This window comes from Carettochelys insculpta, chromosome 7, assembly GCF_033958435.1.
Source record: "Carettochelys insculpta isolate YL-2023 chromosome 7, ASM3395843v1, whole genome shotgun sequence".
In the NCBI taxonomy this organism is placed as follows: Eukaryota; Metazoa; Chordata; order Testudines; family Carettochelyidae; genus Carettochelys; species Carettochelys insculpta.
The window spans coordinates 20,939,607-20,956,660 of record NC_134143.1 but is presented as its reverse complement, the minus strand read 5'-3'; the positions used below and the strand labels follow the sequence as shown (position 1 = coordinate 20,956,660).

Below are 17,054 nucleotides of genomic sequence, written 5' to 3'. Positions count from 1 at the left end.
TCAGGAGGGATATGTTCACATTTTATAGATCTAATGATATGGAGAAAATGAATAGGAAACTGTGTTTACTGTTTCACATAACACAAGAAGTAGGGATCACCAGGTGAAAATAATAGGCACCAGCATATAAAACAAATAAAAGGAAGAACACTGCACAATGCAAAGTCAACCTGAGGAACTCATTGCCGTGGAATGTTGTAAGGCCAAAAGTGTAAATCATTTTAAAAACAAATTAGTAGCCAAGATGGTCAGGAACACAACTGGATGACCCTAAACTTCCAGTTGCCAGAACCATCCAGCACTGGCCAGCAGGAAACAGAAACAGGAAAGAAGGAAGGAATGTGCCTCATTCTAGGTCAACAGTTCAGATCTGCCCCTTCCATTGGGAAATGTCTGCCCAAATGTGAGAATAGGTGTGCGTCCTGGACTGGTCTTACTAGCCACCTTCAGCTTCACCTGTGATAATTATTGTTTTATGGGCAATGATTCTCTTCAAACTTGGAGGAATTACTGTCTACTCTTGGGCTAAATGTACCATTGGTACAGCCAAGTATGGCTGTTTTGTATGTTTGATTACCTGAGTCATTTGCGTGATGGGGGCACAAATATTGGGAAGTTTTCCTTTTTTACTGACTTATCACTTTTTCTTGATGTTTCCTCCCTCTGCCAACCTAACTGAACCCATCAGATCCGTGGGCATCATGTGGCTCAGCTGGATCCCCTGGGAATCTTGGATGCAGACTTGGATTCATTCGTTCCATCTGATTTAATCACTACTATTGATAAACTGGGTGAGAGCTTCCAACTACTTTATATAAATCAATACTTTTGGCCAGAGCTATGTGTCATGATACAATGTATCCTCAAAGAATCAAGATAATTACAACTGGGTCTTCTGTTTTTCTTGGATGGGACAGCTATTAATTAGTGAAATGTTCCTCTAACCTTGTATAATATTTCATGATAAATCACTGTAACTTTGCTTTGATTGTGATACATGAATCTAACTAGTGACCACTCCTTAGGAAATTTGACAATAATGTATTCCTCATTGTTCCACTGTCTACTTATAGAAGTAGCTGTAGCTGATTAGTGGCCTTTTTCGAAGCTTGGGAAGATCAGTCATGCTTTAGAACTTCAGGAAATTGAGTGCAGATTGACTGGTCAGATGGTAATGTATAATGTGGCTTTGGCAATTTGCACAGCTGTATTACAGGAGAATGGCTAAATCATTCCAGTGAAGCTTCTCCCTTTTCCAGCTGGGTGCCACTGCATAGTGTTGTTTTCAAATATTAATATCCATCAAATAGTCAATTAAATAAATTCTTGTGAGTTAAACAAGGTTTTAAGCTGGGGTGGCCAACCTGAGGCTCTTTGAGCTCTTAAATGCAGCTCCTCCTGGGAGTTGTGCTGGGACATGCGCACAGAGCGGCGGACAGCACTCCCAGCACGCGTGGTCAGAGAAGCGCATGGCAGCAGCTCTGGTGAGTCGCCAGCATCAAGTTAGAGCCAGGGGGGTGGGGAGGAAGGTTGGGGATGCCTGGCTCTGGGGGAGGGAGAGAACATTGAGCCACGTAGTCTTTACTTTTCTTTGAGTGCTGTCCCCACTGAGTGCTACTTGGAAAATCTCTGTGCTGTGGTGCTGGGGCGAGCCCAACACCTACTGTGAAGCACCCACCGCGGGGGGCGGGAGGGGAATGACACATCTCAAAGAACCATCATTACTGCATAAAGTGCGTAACTTCTCTTTTGTATATCTATAGCGATACATGATATCTATGTAGATAGATAATTAATATAAAATATGTGGCTGTTTGCGTTCTATCCACCTGCCACCTACCCTCAGAACCGAGGTGTTTTCTGTAGTGTCACAAGCGCTGTCTTCACTGAAAGCCCTTCTTAGAGTCTGATATTGCCTCAGAAAAACAAACCAGCAAGCTTAACTCAAGGTCTCAGTGGAGCTGCTGTTTCAGAAAGGGGGACTGTCTTGCAAATTGGGAGACCTTTATTTCATCTGTTGGGGAAAGAGAGCTGGTCTTTGTGAGGGAGTGTAGGCCAGTAGCAGACTTTCCTCTTCTAGCACATCATCTCTTTGTAGGGGAGCAGAGCTCCCTGTTGCTACTGTCTTTGAGCATGTGGGGAGAGCTGGCCACCATTGGTCTTTACAAGTTTTGTGGACAGGAGAGCTGTACAGTGCACATTCCCATCTCCAGGTGTCGTCTTCTATTTATATTTTTCTCTCTGATACCCAAGAAGAAACCTGGTGTCATGGATACATTATGTGAGGGTAAGTTTGTTTGTTTTTTTTGTTTTTTTTCCCAAAGCACTCAAGTTCCATTTCTTCCACCGAAGCCATAATTAATCCCAGTGGTGTGAGTGACCATGTGGAGAGAGAGAAATGGGCGTGACTTTAACCCCATGGAAAAAATATTTGAAGATATCTTATTCTTATGTATTCTACAGTGAAAGGTTGTGGGTGGAAGTTACATTGTGTAAAAAGCCCTTTTCTTGCTTCATTCAGTCTAGCCATCTCTAGTCCTCATGGATCATAAGATGATTGGACTTGAAACCAATTATTGGTCTAGGGTTGGATATTGTCCATTCTGGGCCTTAGGCCAGTGTAATTTCAGTGTAAAAATTTCATATGCTGGGTCAAAGCAGCAAAACATTTTCCTTCTCTCTCCCTCTCTTTTTTAAAAAGGTAGCTCTTTGATGTGGCTTTGAGGTTTGAGTGTGAAAATGACCCCTGAGGGGAAGATTTAATAGGCAGAGTACAGATGAGGGAGTCAAAGTCAAAGCTGCATGTTAAATGCAGTTTTTGCATGGTTCTTTCTGCCTCCCATGGCAATTGTGGCAGTAAAATCTCTGATGTAACTCCATAACTCTAGGGAGTTTGGCTCATTTTTGTTTTTCCTTATTTGATCATTATCTTGAGGGAGATTCAATTGGTCTTGATCAGATTTTCAGATTTGTGAGGGGCGTGTGTGAAACTGCTTTTTAGTTTGGACTCCTCTGTGCCTTTTAGAAATGAGTTCCGGAAGTTGGCTGTATAATCACTTTCTTTCAAAAGAGAGTTAGGCAGAACTGGTGGAGTAACACAATTAAGTAGGATGCGAAAATAATTGCAGCCCTAGAGGGGAGCTTTTGTCAAGCTTCTGCAGGGGGAGAATGGTTTCTCCTAGAGCAAAAAGACCTAAAGAGAACCTATGCATAGTTCTCAGGGAGGGTCCCTTATTGGAGTCTGCTCTCTACTGCAAGTAAAAGAACTATGATTATGCTAGAACCTGAGAAGTAATATCTGTAGTATTAAATTAACAGAATACAAATAATTTAAAAACTAACATGCTTGTTGCCTTGTGCTATGTGCAGTCTGCAGCTGCCAATTATAGTATTTATTAGAAATGCAAGGTGCAAAAAGCAGTTGTATTATTTTAGTAATAGGACATTTTTATTACTTTATTTTAAAACTTTATGTGGTAGTAGGAAAATCCCATGTTTCAAATGTTCATGGTTAGAATTAAAAGCAGAGACTGCATTTCTGTTGCTTAGCTACCATATCTTCAATAAAGTTAGGAGTAATTCCAGCTACATCTTCAAATTTTGCTAGGGTCACCTTTTTCAATTTCTGTCCCCATTCTTCAGATATAGGGTAGCTGCCTGAAGTCCATTGTTGACTACTGATTCTTAAAACAGAGGGTGGCACTTCTCCCTTTTGCAGATTCTTTACAGCTGTTTCCAGTTTTTTATTTTGTGCTTGCTGTCTCTGGACTGCTTGCTGCCCTGTTAGGTGAGCAGGAGCATTCCAGAGCTCTGTTTATTTCTCTTGCTTCTTTTAACTTTTTGTTTCTGTTGCTGGCCCTGCCAGTTGTTTTAACCATTTAACAGTCGTTGCTATAGATTGCAGCATTCTGTATTTTAAGAATACAGTCTCTGCCCTAGCTTTACAAATAACATTGCATGTTTCTCCAGTTTATTTGTTTTGAAATTCGTATGAGTTCTCCTTGCTGGCAATCCAGTCGGCCCAAGTTTCATCAGACTCTGGGGATTTGAAGGGAAGGGATAAGAGGGTTCCCTAGCTTCTGGTTTTCTGTTGTGTTAGATTGCAATTCCTACAGTGGACAGCTTGCATACACATCAGGTACGTGGTTGGGGCCACCAAATGTGGCCCAGGAACCACGGGTATGGTGTCCTGACAAGTATCTCACCCTGTCTAGTGAACATAACCATTCATTTGTGAGCCTGTGCTTTCCATCTATGTTGTACTTGTTCTGTGCAGGAAGCTAGCACAGCAGACTTGGAGAGAACCCCCAAAGACTACAGAGTCAGATAAGATACAAAGACACCCAGATCACTGACAACAGACCTGAAGCACGGTCCTAGCTTTCCTAGCTTAGATGTGTACTTTAGGCTAACACACATACAGTCATTAGAATGAGAACAAGTCCTGTGGCACCTTGTAGACTAACAGATATTTTGGAGCGTAAGCTTTTTGTGGGCAAAGACCTGCTTCATCAGATGTATGAGTCACTTCTGTAACATGTTTCACATACTGTCATGCAAAAAGTGGAAGTTGTGCTCAAAGAGTGAGCTGGCAAGTGGGTGTGGAGGGACAGTAAAATTGGCAGTACTGCTTTCTTTGCCTTAGTGTCACAGACTCAGAACTAAATCTCCTAAATAAATAGAACTGGTTCAGTTCTCAGTGTGCATCTTTATATGCCTTTCTTCTATATTTTAAATTTAAAGTGAAGAATGAAGTTTTTATCTATAGTTATTGCTTGTACTTGCTTTTAATACAAAGATTACATATTAGTAATAAGTTTCAGTTGACTGGCAGTGTTGTAAGTAGCACACTGAGTTCCATAGTGGTTTGACCTAAATTGCCTAGTGGTCTTCTGTCTTCTAGAATGTGAGCATTGATCCTTTCTTCTCTCCTTGTTGACTTAGATCTCTGGGTGGTATTGAGGCTGGCAGTCAATGGATGCTCAAGTACTTCTTTACAGCATATGTTCAGTCTACAGTGGGTTCCCATTGTTTCCTCAAGTCGAACCTGCTGCTTGTTGGTCTTGTTCATACCTCTTGGAACTGCAAAAGATAGGTTAAACACTAAATGAAACTGCTTTCTTGGCAGGTTCACAGACCCCCTAAATCAAGGGTGGAGATGATGCATTCTTTTCACAGTACATGGCCTTGAGAGCGAAACTGATTTATAAACCATCTGGTTGAAAACTGAAGTTATTGGTAGGATTTCTGTTAGTAATTGCAAAGATGGTCAATTTCACCTCCGAACATTAAAAAGAGATCCTGAGATATTTTTTTTCCCCCTTGAGGTTTTCTAGGTTATATGAAGACTGTTTGATGGCATGTGTAAAATAAATTGATGCTATCCGTGAATATCCCCATCTTGCAAACTGATTTGCACTTTAGTTGGCAGTCTCATAAGCCAAGGACTGAATGTATATACAGTACGATTATAAAACAGCTTCTTTTGTATCTTTGATAAGCATGTATATTATTCCTTCAATCTGGATTTTCTTCAATCTATTTTATTCTGATTTTTGCTGCTGCTATTTTTAGGCAGTGAGGACACTAATTTATTATATTGCCCAGTGGTTTTATAAAAGTGTTCTGTTGGCTAGAAGGATGCTAATGATTTTATTTGTCATACTCTTACTTACAGACATTGTAAATTTTACACCTTTTAGGGTGTAGGAAGAGTTTCAGGGAATGTAGCATTATGGATCTTTCATTGCTTTCAAAAGAATGTAAAGATATTTTAAGAGGAGACTTGCCAGACATACCTAAAATTAACTCATATATTATGCATTTTTGACTTTTTTCCAGAAATGCATTGGGCACAAAAGAAAACAAAAATTCCCTTTTACTTCTCGGGGATAGGAGGGAAATTTGTTAGGTTTTTTTTGTTTTGTTAGTTTCTTTTTTTGTTAAGTTCCTACCTCAAAAAGTTTACAATTTAAACTTAGAAATTATATAAATGAGGATAATTAAAATTTTGGGAAGGTAGGAGAAGGGTTATAGTGCGATGGGTTAATTTACATATGCATCTTGAATCTGAAAGCTGTTTTTTTTTTTCCTTCTTGGATTGCTACATTTCATAGCAGAAGTGAATTAAGGTGAAAGAAAAAGCTAATGTAATGCAAACTTGGTTAAGGTATCATGCTATTTCCCATATTGAAGGCTTTGTCAGATTCAGCCCTCCACTGGAATACAACAGGGTCTCAACATTCGTGAGGGTTCCATGGTGGGAACGCTTGTGAATGTTGAATTTCGCAAATATGGGAGCCCCCTGCTGCTGGCACTTCTGCCTGGAGCCCCAAGGAAGCGGCTGCTCTGACTACTCATGAATAATATTGAGACTGTGCTGTATTGTACCACTTGCTTCTGGAGCTGCAATCTGTTAGATGAGATTGCTCCTTGATCTTGCAAATATCTTGAAAATTCTGCCAATGTGCTTGTTAAATAGGTGGTGAGTGTGTTGTGTATTATAATGTGGCAATACAGAATTTTTTTCTCTTTTCTGCAAGAGTAAGGTGTTTCTTTATAGCCCGCTTAAACTTTCACTGTATATTCTCTTGACCAGAACAAACTGCTTCTTTAACTTTGTGCTTTCTATCTCCCCACCCTTTTCACCAACGGACACATTGTAGGGTTTTATGGTTTACATGAGTCTGACTTGGACAAGGTTTTTCGATTGCCTACAACCACCTTCATCGGAGGAGATGAAACTGCCCTTTCTTTACGAGAAATCATCAAGCGGCTGGAGGTCAGTGTGTCAATTTATCTTGTGTAACTGCTTTCATCCAGATGGAAGTGAGCTGTTGTCAGTTTATGCACCATGAAATTGATCCATTCAACTTCAGAAGATAATGAGACACACAAGGGAACTTCAGGTAGCATAAGGGGTAACCCTAGAGCAGGGGTGCACAGATACCAGCCTGCCAGTGTTAGTCCCTGGAAGGTCTCCACTTCTGTATCTACCAGCACCTCCACAGGTAACAGATGACTGCAGCTGTTGTTGGCTGTGGATTGCTGTTCGTGGGAATGGTGGGAAGTGATGTCCCACTCTGCGCTGCTTCCCACTGTTTCTCTTGGCTGCTAAGGATGATCCGTGGCCAACAAAAGCTGCAATTGCCTGATACCTTTAGAGGCAAAGGTAAATACAGTGACAGCAACCTGCCAAGGACTAACTTTTTTTTTTTTTTTTTTTTTTTTATTGCCTTCCCTGCCCTAGAATTTCACTAAACGTAAGATATTTCAAATGCCCCAAATAATCAGAATAATGGAAAGGGTTGGTGGTAGGCCACACAGCACAATACCAGTATGGACCCTTCTCTTTCAAAGAGATCATACTGGCGGATCACTTTGCTGGATAAAGGGCCCTAAAACATTCCTTTGTGATTACTTTGAGTCTGTTGCACACAGACTTCTTCTAGGCTACCAGCTTCCATTCCATGCATTTCCCCAGAATGCATTTTGAGCTTGATTCTGCAGCCTTTGCCATCGGTGTGATTCTTTCCTGGTAATTACTTTGGGATTGGATCCTAAACTCACAAGAACAGTCGTACTGATTGGAAATGGCTCATATGATAGGGGCTTTCTTTTCCTCTTGCCTAGCTATATTTTTCCCCAGCAGCTGAAGTAATTACGCCATATAAATTCAGGGAAACGGAGGTGATAGACTAAATGTGGGAAGAACTAAAAATGAGACATCAGGTAATGTTAGAAATGGATCCACTCCATACCAGATGTTGCTGTGTGCTCCTTCTGAAGTACTGAATGATCTCCCAATGGCTCTTCAGCACTGCAGGATCATCATCAAAGTGCACACAGGCACACTGTTATATTCATCATCATTTTCTACATTGCAGTCTTAGAATGTATTTTTTACATTTGCTTTGTACTTGACTGTCTGATCTCCCTGCTACTTGTGTGACAATTTGTAAAGTTGAAGGCTTTTTAAGTGTATTAGCACCTCACATGCTAATGAAACAAGATACACCATAAAGGCAAAATGCATTTTAATTGGAGAAGTTTGGATTGGCTTTGTTACTGTCAAACTCTCCTGTGTATTTGGATTTGGTGTTTTTTCCCTTATAGTATTCTCCATATATGCTGTGTCTGTTTGCTTCCTCTTGTATGTATATTATATCTATCCAGTGAAAATTTCCTCTAAAATAAGCAGAAAACTTACAAATACCCACAATGATAAACTAAGGAGTTATTTTCAAAATATGTTGGTTTTTTTTTTCAAACTATCAAAGACAAATTTAGGCTACTTTCTCTACTCTCTCAATTTAGTTGGAAACATATTCCTAGCCTTTTAAGAATTAACAGCTATCAGACAGTTGAGAAATATATGTTTTCCACTGTCTTTAGTACTTGATTTCAGGTAACATTTTGGAGGGAAAAACCCGTTGGCTATATTTTGATAAGTAGTTGAATTTTTTTCCTCCCTTGGAGCATCCAAAGTCACTAAAAATCATTAAAAGCAAGGTGTGGGGGGGCACCTTTTTATTTTTCTACGAGCACTTGTTCATGTGCATTCCAATGTAGATGTGTGTGTGCATGCATGCCCAGTTGCTGGAAAATTTTTCCCTAGTCAGTAGCTGTCAGGTTGGCGTGGTGCCCCCTGAAGTGGCACAAATACAGTGCCCAATGTAAGCACTGCCTGCACACTTCCACCGCTCAATTCCTTCTTGACATGGTGTGGGTTCCTGGAACTCCCCTTGGCTCCTGCAAACAATCTTCCTAGTTAGCTGGTAGTGCTTAGATTTTATCTGTAAATATTTCTAATTAAGTGTTTGTAGCTTAAATAGATAATTGTTAATAGTTGTTAATGAGCCCCCAGTAGAGAGGTCGCTTCCCCTCCTCAAGGCCTCCGGACCAGGGTATGCCAAGGTTGCCAGGTTTCAGCCTCTTCGTTGATTGTGGGAGGTGCATGCCAAAGAGTGACCTTCATTCAGGCTGCTTGAAGTGCCTGGGTAAGTGTCACCAGTGGGACGACTGCCTGATCTGCAGGATTTTCAAACCCAGGACCTTGCACAACAGGGCTCAGCACCTCAAAGTCTTGATGGAGGCAGCTCTTCAGCCTGAGAAATCCCCGTCTGTCGGGTCGAGCACGTCTTCCTCGGTGCAGACTACACCGGCAGTGAGCTCAGCCATGGCACTGACAAAAGAGAAGAGATCCTGGCACCATGGTAAAGGGCCAGCACCTCAGCCTCCCTGTAGATGTAAGTCTCAGTCCCCAGGGCCTCACAAAAAGAAAAGGCACAACCAAGGGCTGTTCTCCTGTGGTGTCCAAGCTCAGAGAGAACTCTCGGGCGAAGTCAGGAGAGAGACACCATGGGCAGACCATGGAGGGTAGGGCATCGTCAAAGGTTGGAGTTACCCCAGGTGGACCTGTTTGCAACTCACCTCAATACAAAGCACCAAACGTTTTGTTCTTACGAGAACCAGAGTCCTGGGTTCTGGGTGGGTGCGTGCAACGTGTCCTCATTCCTCTTGTCCATAGGGTCCTCCTCAAAATTTCAAGCAGGCTGGGCCTCAGTAATCTTGGTGGCTCCAGCATGGGCTAGGCAGCATTGGTACTTGGTTCTGTTGGACCTGTTGGTGTGCAATCTGAAGTGCTCCTTTCACGTCTGGACCTGTTGATGCAGGAGGTTGGGCAGCTTCATCACCCCAACCTCCTGTCCCTTTACCTCACAGCACGGCAGTTTCATGGTTGAGTGCCATGGAACATGCCTGCTCACATCCAGTAAGGGAGGTGCTTTTAAATAGTAGAAAACTTCCCAGAAGGGCTGCTGACTTGGAAAAGTGGTGTCCCAGAATGGGTTATCCCCCTTGCACAGCTCAGTCCCCTTGATTTCAGGATTATTTGTGGCACCTAAGCCAGTTGGGGCTGTTCTTGTCCTCTGTTGAAATTTACCTGGCGGCTATTTCTGTTTTTTCATCCTGGTCCAGGCCTTTTGTTGGTGTTCTTGGACCCTGTGGTCAAGAATTGAAGAGTGTTAGGCCACCAGTGCAGGATGCTTTAACACTCCTAGGACCTGAGTTTGGTTTTGGCTAAGCTTATTGGGCCCCCTTTCAAGCCCTTTGCTTCCTGCTCCCTACTGGTTTTAAGTTACAAAACAGCCCTTTAGGTGGCTATCACATCGGCCAGAAGGGGTTCTGAGTTGAGGGCTCTTATGGTGGACCTACCTATACGCTGTCCCACAAGGAGAAGGTTGAAATTACACCCCATCCAGCTTTCTTGCTGAAGGTAGTCTCCTCTTTCCATGTCAATTGGGATATTTCATTACCTGTTTTTACCCTTCGTCTCATGCTACCCTGAAGGAGCAGAGTTTTCATACCCAAGATGTCCCTAGAGCCTTGGCTTTTTACATTGATGGGACCAAACCATTCAGAAAGTCACGACAGCTCTTTTTAGCTGTAGCAGACAGAATGAAGGGCCTCCCAGTTTCCTCCCAGCGTATTTCCTCCTGGATGGTGGTTTGTATTAAGGAGTGCTACAAGCTACCAGAGTTTCCCCTCCTCTGATCAGAGCTCACTCTACACGGGCGCATCGCTCTTCCTCAGTATTCCTAGCCCATGTCCCTATTCAGGAAATGTGTAGGGTGACCACCTGGTTTTCCATTCACACACTTTAAGCCCATGCAGCATGCTAGGGAGGCTGCTGCCATAGGCAGGGATATACTAGAGGCATTCCAGGGCTCCGACCCTACCTCCTAACACTAGCTTGCATTGGAATGCACATGAACAAGCACTCAAAGAAGAAGACAGTCACCTCTGTAACTGGTGTTCTTCGAGATGTGGTGTTCATGTGCATTCCAAAACCCTCCCACCTTTCCCCACTGTCAGAGTAGCCAGCAAGAATGAACTGAGCAGAGGTGGTGTGGGCAGTATCTATATTGAGTACTATGTTGGTGCCACTCCAGGGGGCGCCACAGTGACCTGATGGCCACTGGCTAAGGGAGAAGTTCTCTGTCAGGTGAGCATGTGCTCACACCTACGTCGAAATGGACATAACACATCTCGAAGAACACCAATTATGGATGTAAATAACTTTCTTATACAGGGAGGTGGAAGGAGTGATAATGGAAAGAAACAGTTTACCTTAACTTTAAAATATCTTTCCTACTTCTCCCAATTCATGAACAACCAAAGTTGTAAGTGTCTGGACTTCTTGTTTTACCTCCTAGAATACATACTGTCAGCATATAGGACTAGAATTCATGTTCATCAATGATGTGGAGCAATGCCAATGGATCCGGCAGAAGTTTGAAACTCCCGGTGTCATGAAATTTACAAATGAGGAAAAGCGGACACTGTTGGCTAGGCTGGTACGCTCCATGAGGTATGTTGGTTTGTCCAACATTGTTGCCTTTCTTTCTGTGGGGAGGACAAGGTCAATCACATTCTTTTTTTTTCCACTGCTTTTGTGACACAGCAGCAAATTCACTGGTTTGTGTTGTAGGTTCCAAAGAATAGTTTAATAAACCAATCCATGTAAGTAGTTCATAGTTTGTCTGAAAAGAATGCTGAAGGGTGTATTTGAATGTTGTTGCCGCATTTTCTGTCTTACCTTTAGGAAGCGTGATCATCCACGATATCCTGTGCTTTGCCCCACGCAGGTGCCACAAAACTGATAAGCCTTTTATAATTGTCCCTCTCAGAATTTTACAATCCTAAAGTAGTGTGTAGAGTAGAAGCACTCACCTATGCTCAGTAAGGAGTGAGCATCTATTGGGCATAGGAGGTATAGCCAGTTTATCCCTGCAACCAACTGATACTCTACTGCCAAATGACCCCTTGGGATCAGGATAACAGACATAACTTAGGGCGCTTCCCAGACTTCAGAAAGCTGTGCAAGGAGAGAACAGGATTTAGAAGTGTAAAGATGCCTTTTTTCCCCTCATTTTCTCTTTGTTTAGCGACCTGTATTTTAAACAAGTTGCAGGCCTGTCTAGTTCCCAGTAGACCGAAAACCGCACCTCAACAATCGCTCCCACCATTGACACCCATGTTGACTGTCTCAGTGGTGAGACTGTGCAGCTTGGAGCGTGATCTGTCTTCTTTCATGAGGAGCAAGGCTTACTTCCCATTCTCTACATTGTTTTCTACAGCACAGGCATTCATTTCTCAGTGCTGTCTATCTGTCATCTTTGACAAACACGGCTGTCAGCGTAGGATAGTGATGCTAATTTAGAGTGATATAACGGGAATATGTTTCTTTATTAGATTTCCCTATGCATAAAAAAAGAGAGGGGGAGAGGCAGTAGAATGTTGTTACAAATGAAGTTCTAATAGCAGTTACTAAAGTTATTGTCACGCTATGTGGTATTTGGGAGTGTTTTCAGTTGTGGACACAGCAGTACATCATGCCAGTCCAATTTTAAATTTTAATGAAACAAAGAAATTTTAGTCAGACACTTAATAGTCAGGTGAGCATAGCATTCTAGTGATGGGTTGTTAACCTGTCTGTATGAGGTTTCCTCATTTATCTTCCCGACGTAGGAATTTGCATTACATCTGTCTGTGTAAGCTGTGGAGGAACTTCGATTTTGACCAGCAAAAAGGAACCAAACACCTTACCAAATTTGTGTTGTCTGTTGAAAATACAGAATAAATATTTAAATGAATTACAGTGCCAGCCGCCTGTGCACACAATTCTTGACAGAAAAAGGAGCTGAAAGGGCTAAATCTATTGCTGTGCAAAATCTGCTTCATATTCTTTTCGTTTGCAGCCTTGTAACTCAGAGCATTGAGACTTTTTAAAATATTTATTCCCTCCTGTCTCACTAATATCACTTTTAGCTTTTAAAATTCAGTTTTAATAATCTAAATACTTGTTTCTGCTGTTTTATGTACTGATGGATTTAGAAATAGTATGACTCAGTTTTTTTTATTTTAGAAAATGTCCATTGCATATCTCTGAAGAAACACATGATAAACACAGGCAGCGTTAGGTGTTGATTTCCAGGCTGATTCATGTGGTCAGATTCTAGTAGCTGCACACCAGCTGGCAGGATCAAGACCTTTCTAGGCATGTCTGGCTCTTTTCCTCCCTGCTTCTCATGTACAAGTCCCTAGGGGGCTTTTATTTTCCAGAGTCTGGCAGGGAGGATGTTTAAATCTAATGAAAGCTGGTACTGTTTTTTTTAAAAAAAATCACTCTGTGTATATAACGAGATACAGTTTTTGTGAAGGTTTAGCCTGAATTTGAGCTAATTCAGGGAAAATTTAAGTTGTTAAAGTTTGTTTTACATCTATATGTTTTTCTTTGATGAAACTTCAACTTTAACAACCTAAACTTGGCCTGAATTGTCTGTTGTCTGTTGAAGAATGTTTTGGTAACTGGCCAGTTTCACTATCCCATGGGCCTGGAGTTTACATCTGAAATGGACTCGGCAACATGTCCTTTTCTCTTGAGAATATAGACTGATCTGAATCTGATAAAAATACTAATAAAGCCATAGAACACCCTTTAGGGGTGGTAATCCAGTCCTGTGGGTGTTTTTTAAGATGTTACAGGCAAGCTCTCAGGTAAGGTGCACTGACACCACCTCTCTAATCAACATATGAGCATACTGCCCTCTGAACCACCATAAAGACTTTGGCTTCCCAAATGCTGTTCCAGAACTCCGATGTTCCAGGGGGAGGGAAAGAGAGAGCTTTAGTTCTTCTTTGAGTGATCGCTCATCAGTGTGTGCCTGCTCCTTCTACTGCACAATTCTTCTGGTCTCTGCTGATCACTTCCTACATGTGCCAGTAGATGAGATGTTGCACAATAGCATTGAAAAAAATCTTCCAAAATCAATGGCAATCTGCTCTGGTAAATACATTTGCTAACTGGAGAGGGGGAAAAAGTTGAACTGTGCGGTAATGGGTTAACATCAAGCCTTAGGAATGGAAAATTGGAGATGCAGCTGCCATTTTAATTCATCCCATTGTCTAGAGGGCTTATGCTCTCAAGAAGCCAAGACCCTCAGCTTTTTATAAATCATTGTGGTTCTGTTGACTTAAATGGTGCTATCAAATTTACATCAGTTCAAGATCTGACCATTGTTCTTAATGGCTCCACACTGCCTCAGATCTAAGCCATTGGTTGAACTTAGTGTTTTCTGGCTACATTCTGCATCACTGCTGTTATGGCTTTTAAGTTTTAGATCAGAAGGAATCTAACTTCAGCATTATACTTGGAGAATAAGCTGAGCATTAATGGACATTGTGACATTATCAAGCCTTGCATTACACTGATGATGTAACCACTAATGTTATTTCATGAAGATTTATTTTTCCTTGTATTCAATATCGTTAGGCTTCAGAAATGACCCTTTCATCATTTGTTAAAAGCCACTTTTCACTGTGTGCAGTGCCTCTGGCCCTAACCCATTAAACAACATAGAACTGTCAGTAAAGGACAGATTGTATGTCTGCAGTATGTCTTACTGATCCTGAGGCACAGATTCCAGTGTAGTGGCTGCTGGTAAATGACTAACTGTTAGATCACTTAGTCTGAGAAGCTGACTAGGGTTTCCAAGATTTCCTGTGGAACACCATGTTTTATGATGAAAGTGTTTTTGTTTTTGTTTTTTTTTTGTTTGCCATTCCCCTTAACTGTTTACTCATTGATACTTCAGGAGGTACAGGACTCTGTTGTTTCCTCTTGGGTCTTCAGGATAGTTTATTTTGACATTTGGCTGGCATGTGAAGCTTTCCCTGTTGTAATCAGTGGGAACTTCATGTAGCAAGAGTAGAAAAGTCAAAATCTGATGTGTCATGCAGAATTTTCTGTGCTTTGATTTTGTTCATAGTATTTTCCAAGTGTTAGGATCAAATCACAAAGTGCTGATGAGAACCATTAAAGGTGGGCAGTAGAATGAAAGAAAGAGAGAGAGAGAGAAATCATTTTTTTATAGACTTATTTTCTCCTGATAAAATTCATGCTTGAGAGCTAGGAGTATCTTCTGAGAAGTTTTCTCTAAAATTATAGTGGGAAACTTGTGTTACTTCTCCAAATGCTCTTCAGTTTATTTTTTTTTAAAAATCACGTTTCCTTATCTTACTGTGTTTCTCTGCCTCTTTTGTGAAGATTTGAAGACTTCCTTGCACGCAAGTGGTCTTCAGAGAAGCGCTTTGGTTTGGAAGGATGTGAAGTAATGATTCCTGCTCTGAAGACCATCATTGACAAATCCAGTGAAATGGGAGTTGAATATGTAATAATGGGGATGCCTCACAGGTAACTGTCCATTGAAAATAAAAAAGGCAAATAATAAACTCATTTGCACAGTGTGGGTGATGTATGCTGCTTTTAGGTTTGTTATTCCTTCTAGAGTCTGGGAATGTGATGCGATTAGAGAGGCTGGTAGGACAGGTTAGTTATGTCCGCTAAATAAGATATATTGATTATCAATTTCAGTGTCCTTAAGGGAAATGTCTGTCTGTTTGAGGGGCTAGCTTTCACAATGGGAGACTAGCCAAGGACTTGCTTTGGAAGATAAAGTAAGACTGGCAGCCTTTACACTTGATCTTCAGCAAGAAATGGCAGAATCATTTTAAAAAGGGATATGTTCTTTTATTTAAAAACCTGAGATGTTCCTTTTTTTGTAGGATTTCTCTTTGGATCCCAGGTTTGAGTCTACCTTTGTATGTGTTTTTGTTTTTGTTCATGTTTTTTTGTGTGTGTGTTTGTTTTGTTTTTATTTATTTATTTTAAATTACACACACACACACGTGCGCGCGCGCGATTTCACTCTCACATACGCATTTGGAACATGGCCGCTGAGCTACAGATTCCAGTTGAAAGCACAGTCAGCTTTCTGATAGGTGGGAGAGAGGCTCAGTATAATTCAGGGAACCTTAAAAGTAGGGATAGGGACAAATAGCAAACAACACATTCATTATAGAGCGGGGGGAAAGGGTTCATAATCCTTCCATGCTATTTTCTGAAAACCTTTTAGTAGGATCTAGTTTAAATACTCATAGAATAATACATTAACTCCACAAAAATGTGTAGTTTTGTTTTAACTGAAATAAAATATCAAGAAATGTACAATGAAGGAGCTGTACTTTGACACAATAAGCCTCTCCAGTGGTGGTGGTTGGACATGGGGTGCATTTTGTGGCTCATGTGACAGAAGCAAACAGCAATAACAAACTGATCCACACAGCCCGCTATGGCTTATTGCTATAACTGTTAATTAAAATGTATTTTCAAAGGGCCATTTCCTGCCTGCACTTGGGTGTCTGTGACATTAGCTGTTTATATGTATCCAAAGGCAAAATATAGTGACCCGCTTCCCCCAGACAGCCAAAATAAGTAAAACTGCCCTAGTCTCTTATTTGTGATACTGGCCATGTAACTGTTGTAAATAATGCACTGTATTGGTGGCATGTTGGAATCTTCATCTCTAGCTGTTTTTATGTCCTGGCTTGATGAAGTGCTGGCTGGGATAATTTAGTTAGAGTTGATCCTGCTTTGGGCAGGGGGCTGGACTCTAAGACCTCCTGAGGCCTCTTCCAGACTTATGATTGTGTGATTCTATGTTGGAGTTGTGATAGAAACCCACAAAAGAGAAATCTCTAGTTTGCAGTTCCATACCTAGGCATTAGGAGGTGTTAATGGAAGTGCATTTGGGACACTCTGGTGTGTGTGGGAGGGGTGGGGTGATTGGAGGATTAAATATTGAGGAGTATTTGAGATATTTAAAACACATTTTTTTTTGTTTCCAAAACTGTTTCATCAAATAACCTTTTGTTGTTTAGAGGTAGATTAAATGTCCTGGCCAATGTCATCCGAAAGGAATTGGAGCAGATCTTCTGTCAGTTTGATCCAAAACTTGAAGCAGCTGATGAGGTAATATGCAACTTGATTATTGGTAGAGGATAAGTACTGAATTATTCTGGGTGCTCTTGTCCATGTAAATGCACAGTACTACGAGCTATCAAAGTTCATTATTATTGTTAAGTGATCCAAATCAATGAGGTTCATTGGTAATTTCATTCTTTGCAAAAAAAACTATAGGACATCTTTCAAA

The 17,054-nt window shown here is 41.2% G+C and overlaps 1 protein-coding gene across 2 annotated transcripts in view; it reads left to right on the top strand.

The window, feature by feature from the left end:
* The window catches only part of OGDHL (oxoglutarate dehydrogenase L), a 106,606-nt gene that overhangs the window by 33,683 nt on the left and 55,869 nt on the right, over window positions 1-17,054 (top strand). For both annotated transcript variants that reach the window (XM_074999447.1, XM_074999448.1), the window contains exons 4-8: window positions 689-791; window positions 6,666-6,781; window positions 11,217-11,371; window positions 15,110-15,256; window positions 16,783-16,873. In XM_074999447.1, coding sequence (XP_074855548.1) covers window positions 689-791; window positions 6,666-6,781; window positions 11,217-11,371; window positions 15,110-15,256; window positions 16,783-16,873 — 612 coding nt within the window. The remainder of the gene's footprint in view (window positions 1-688; window positions 792-6,665; window positions 6,782-11,216; window positions 11,372-15,109; window positions 15,257-16,782; window positions 16,874-17,054) is intronic.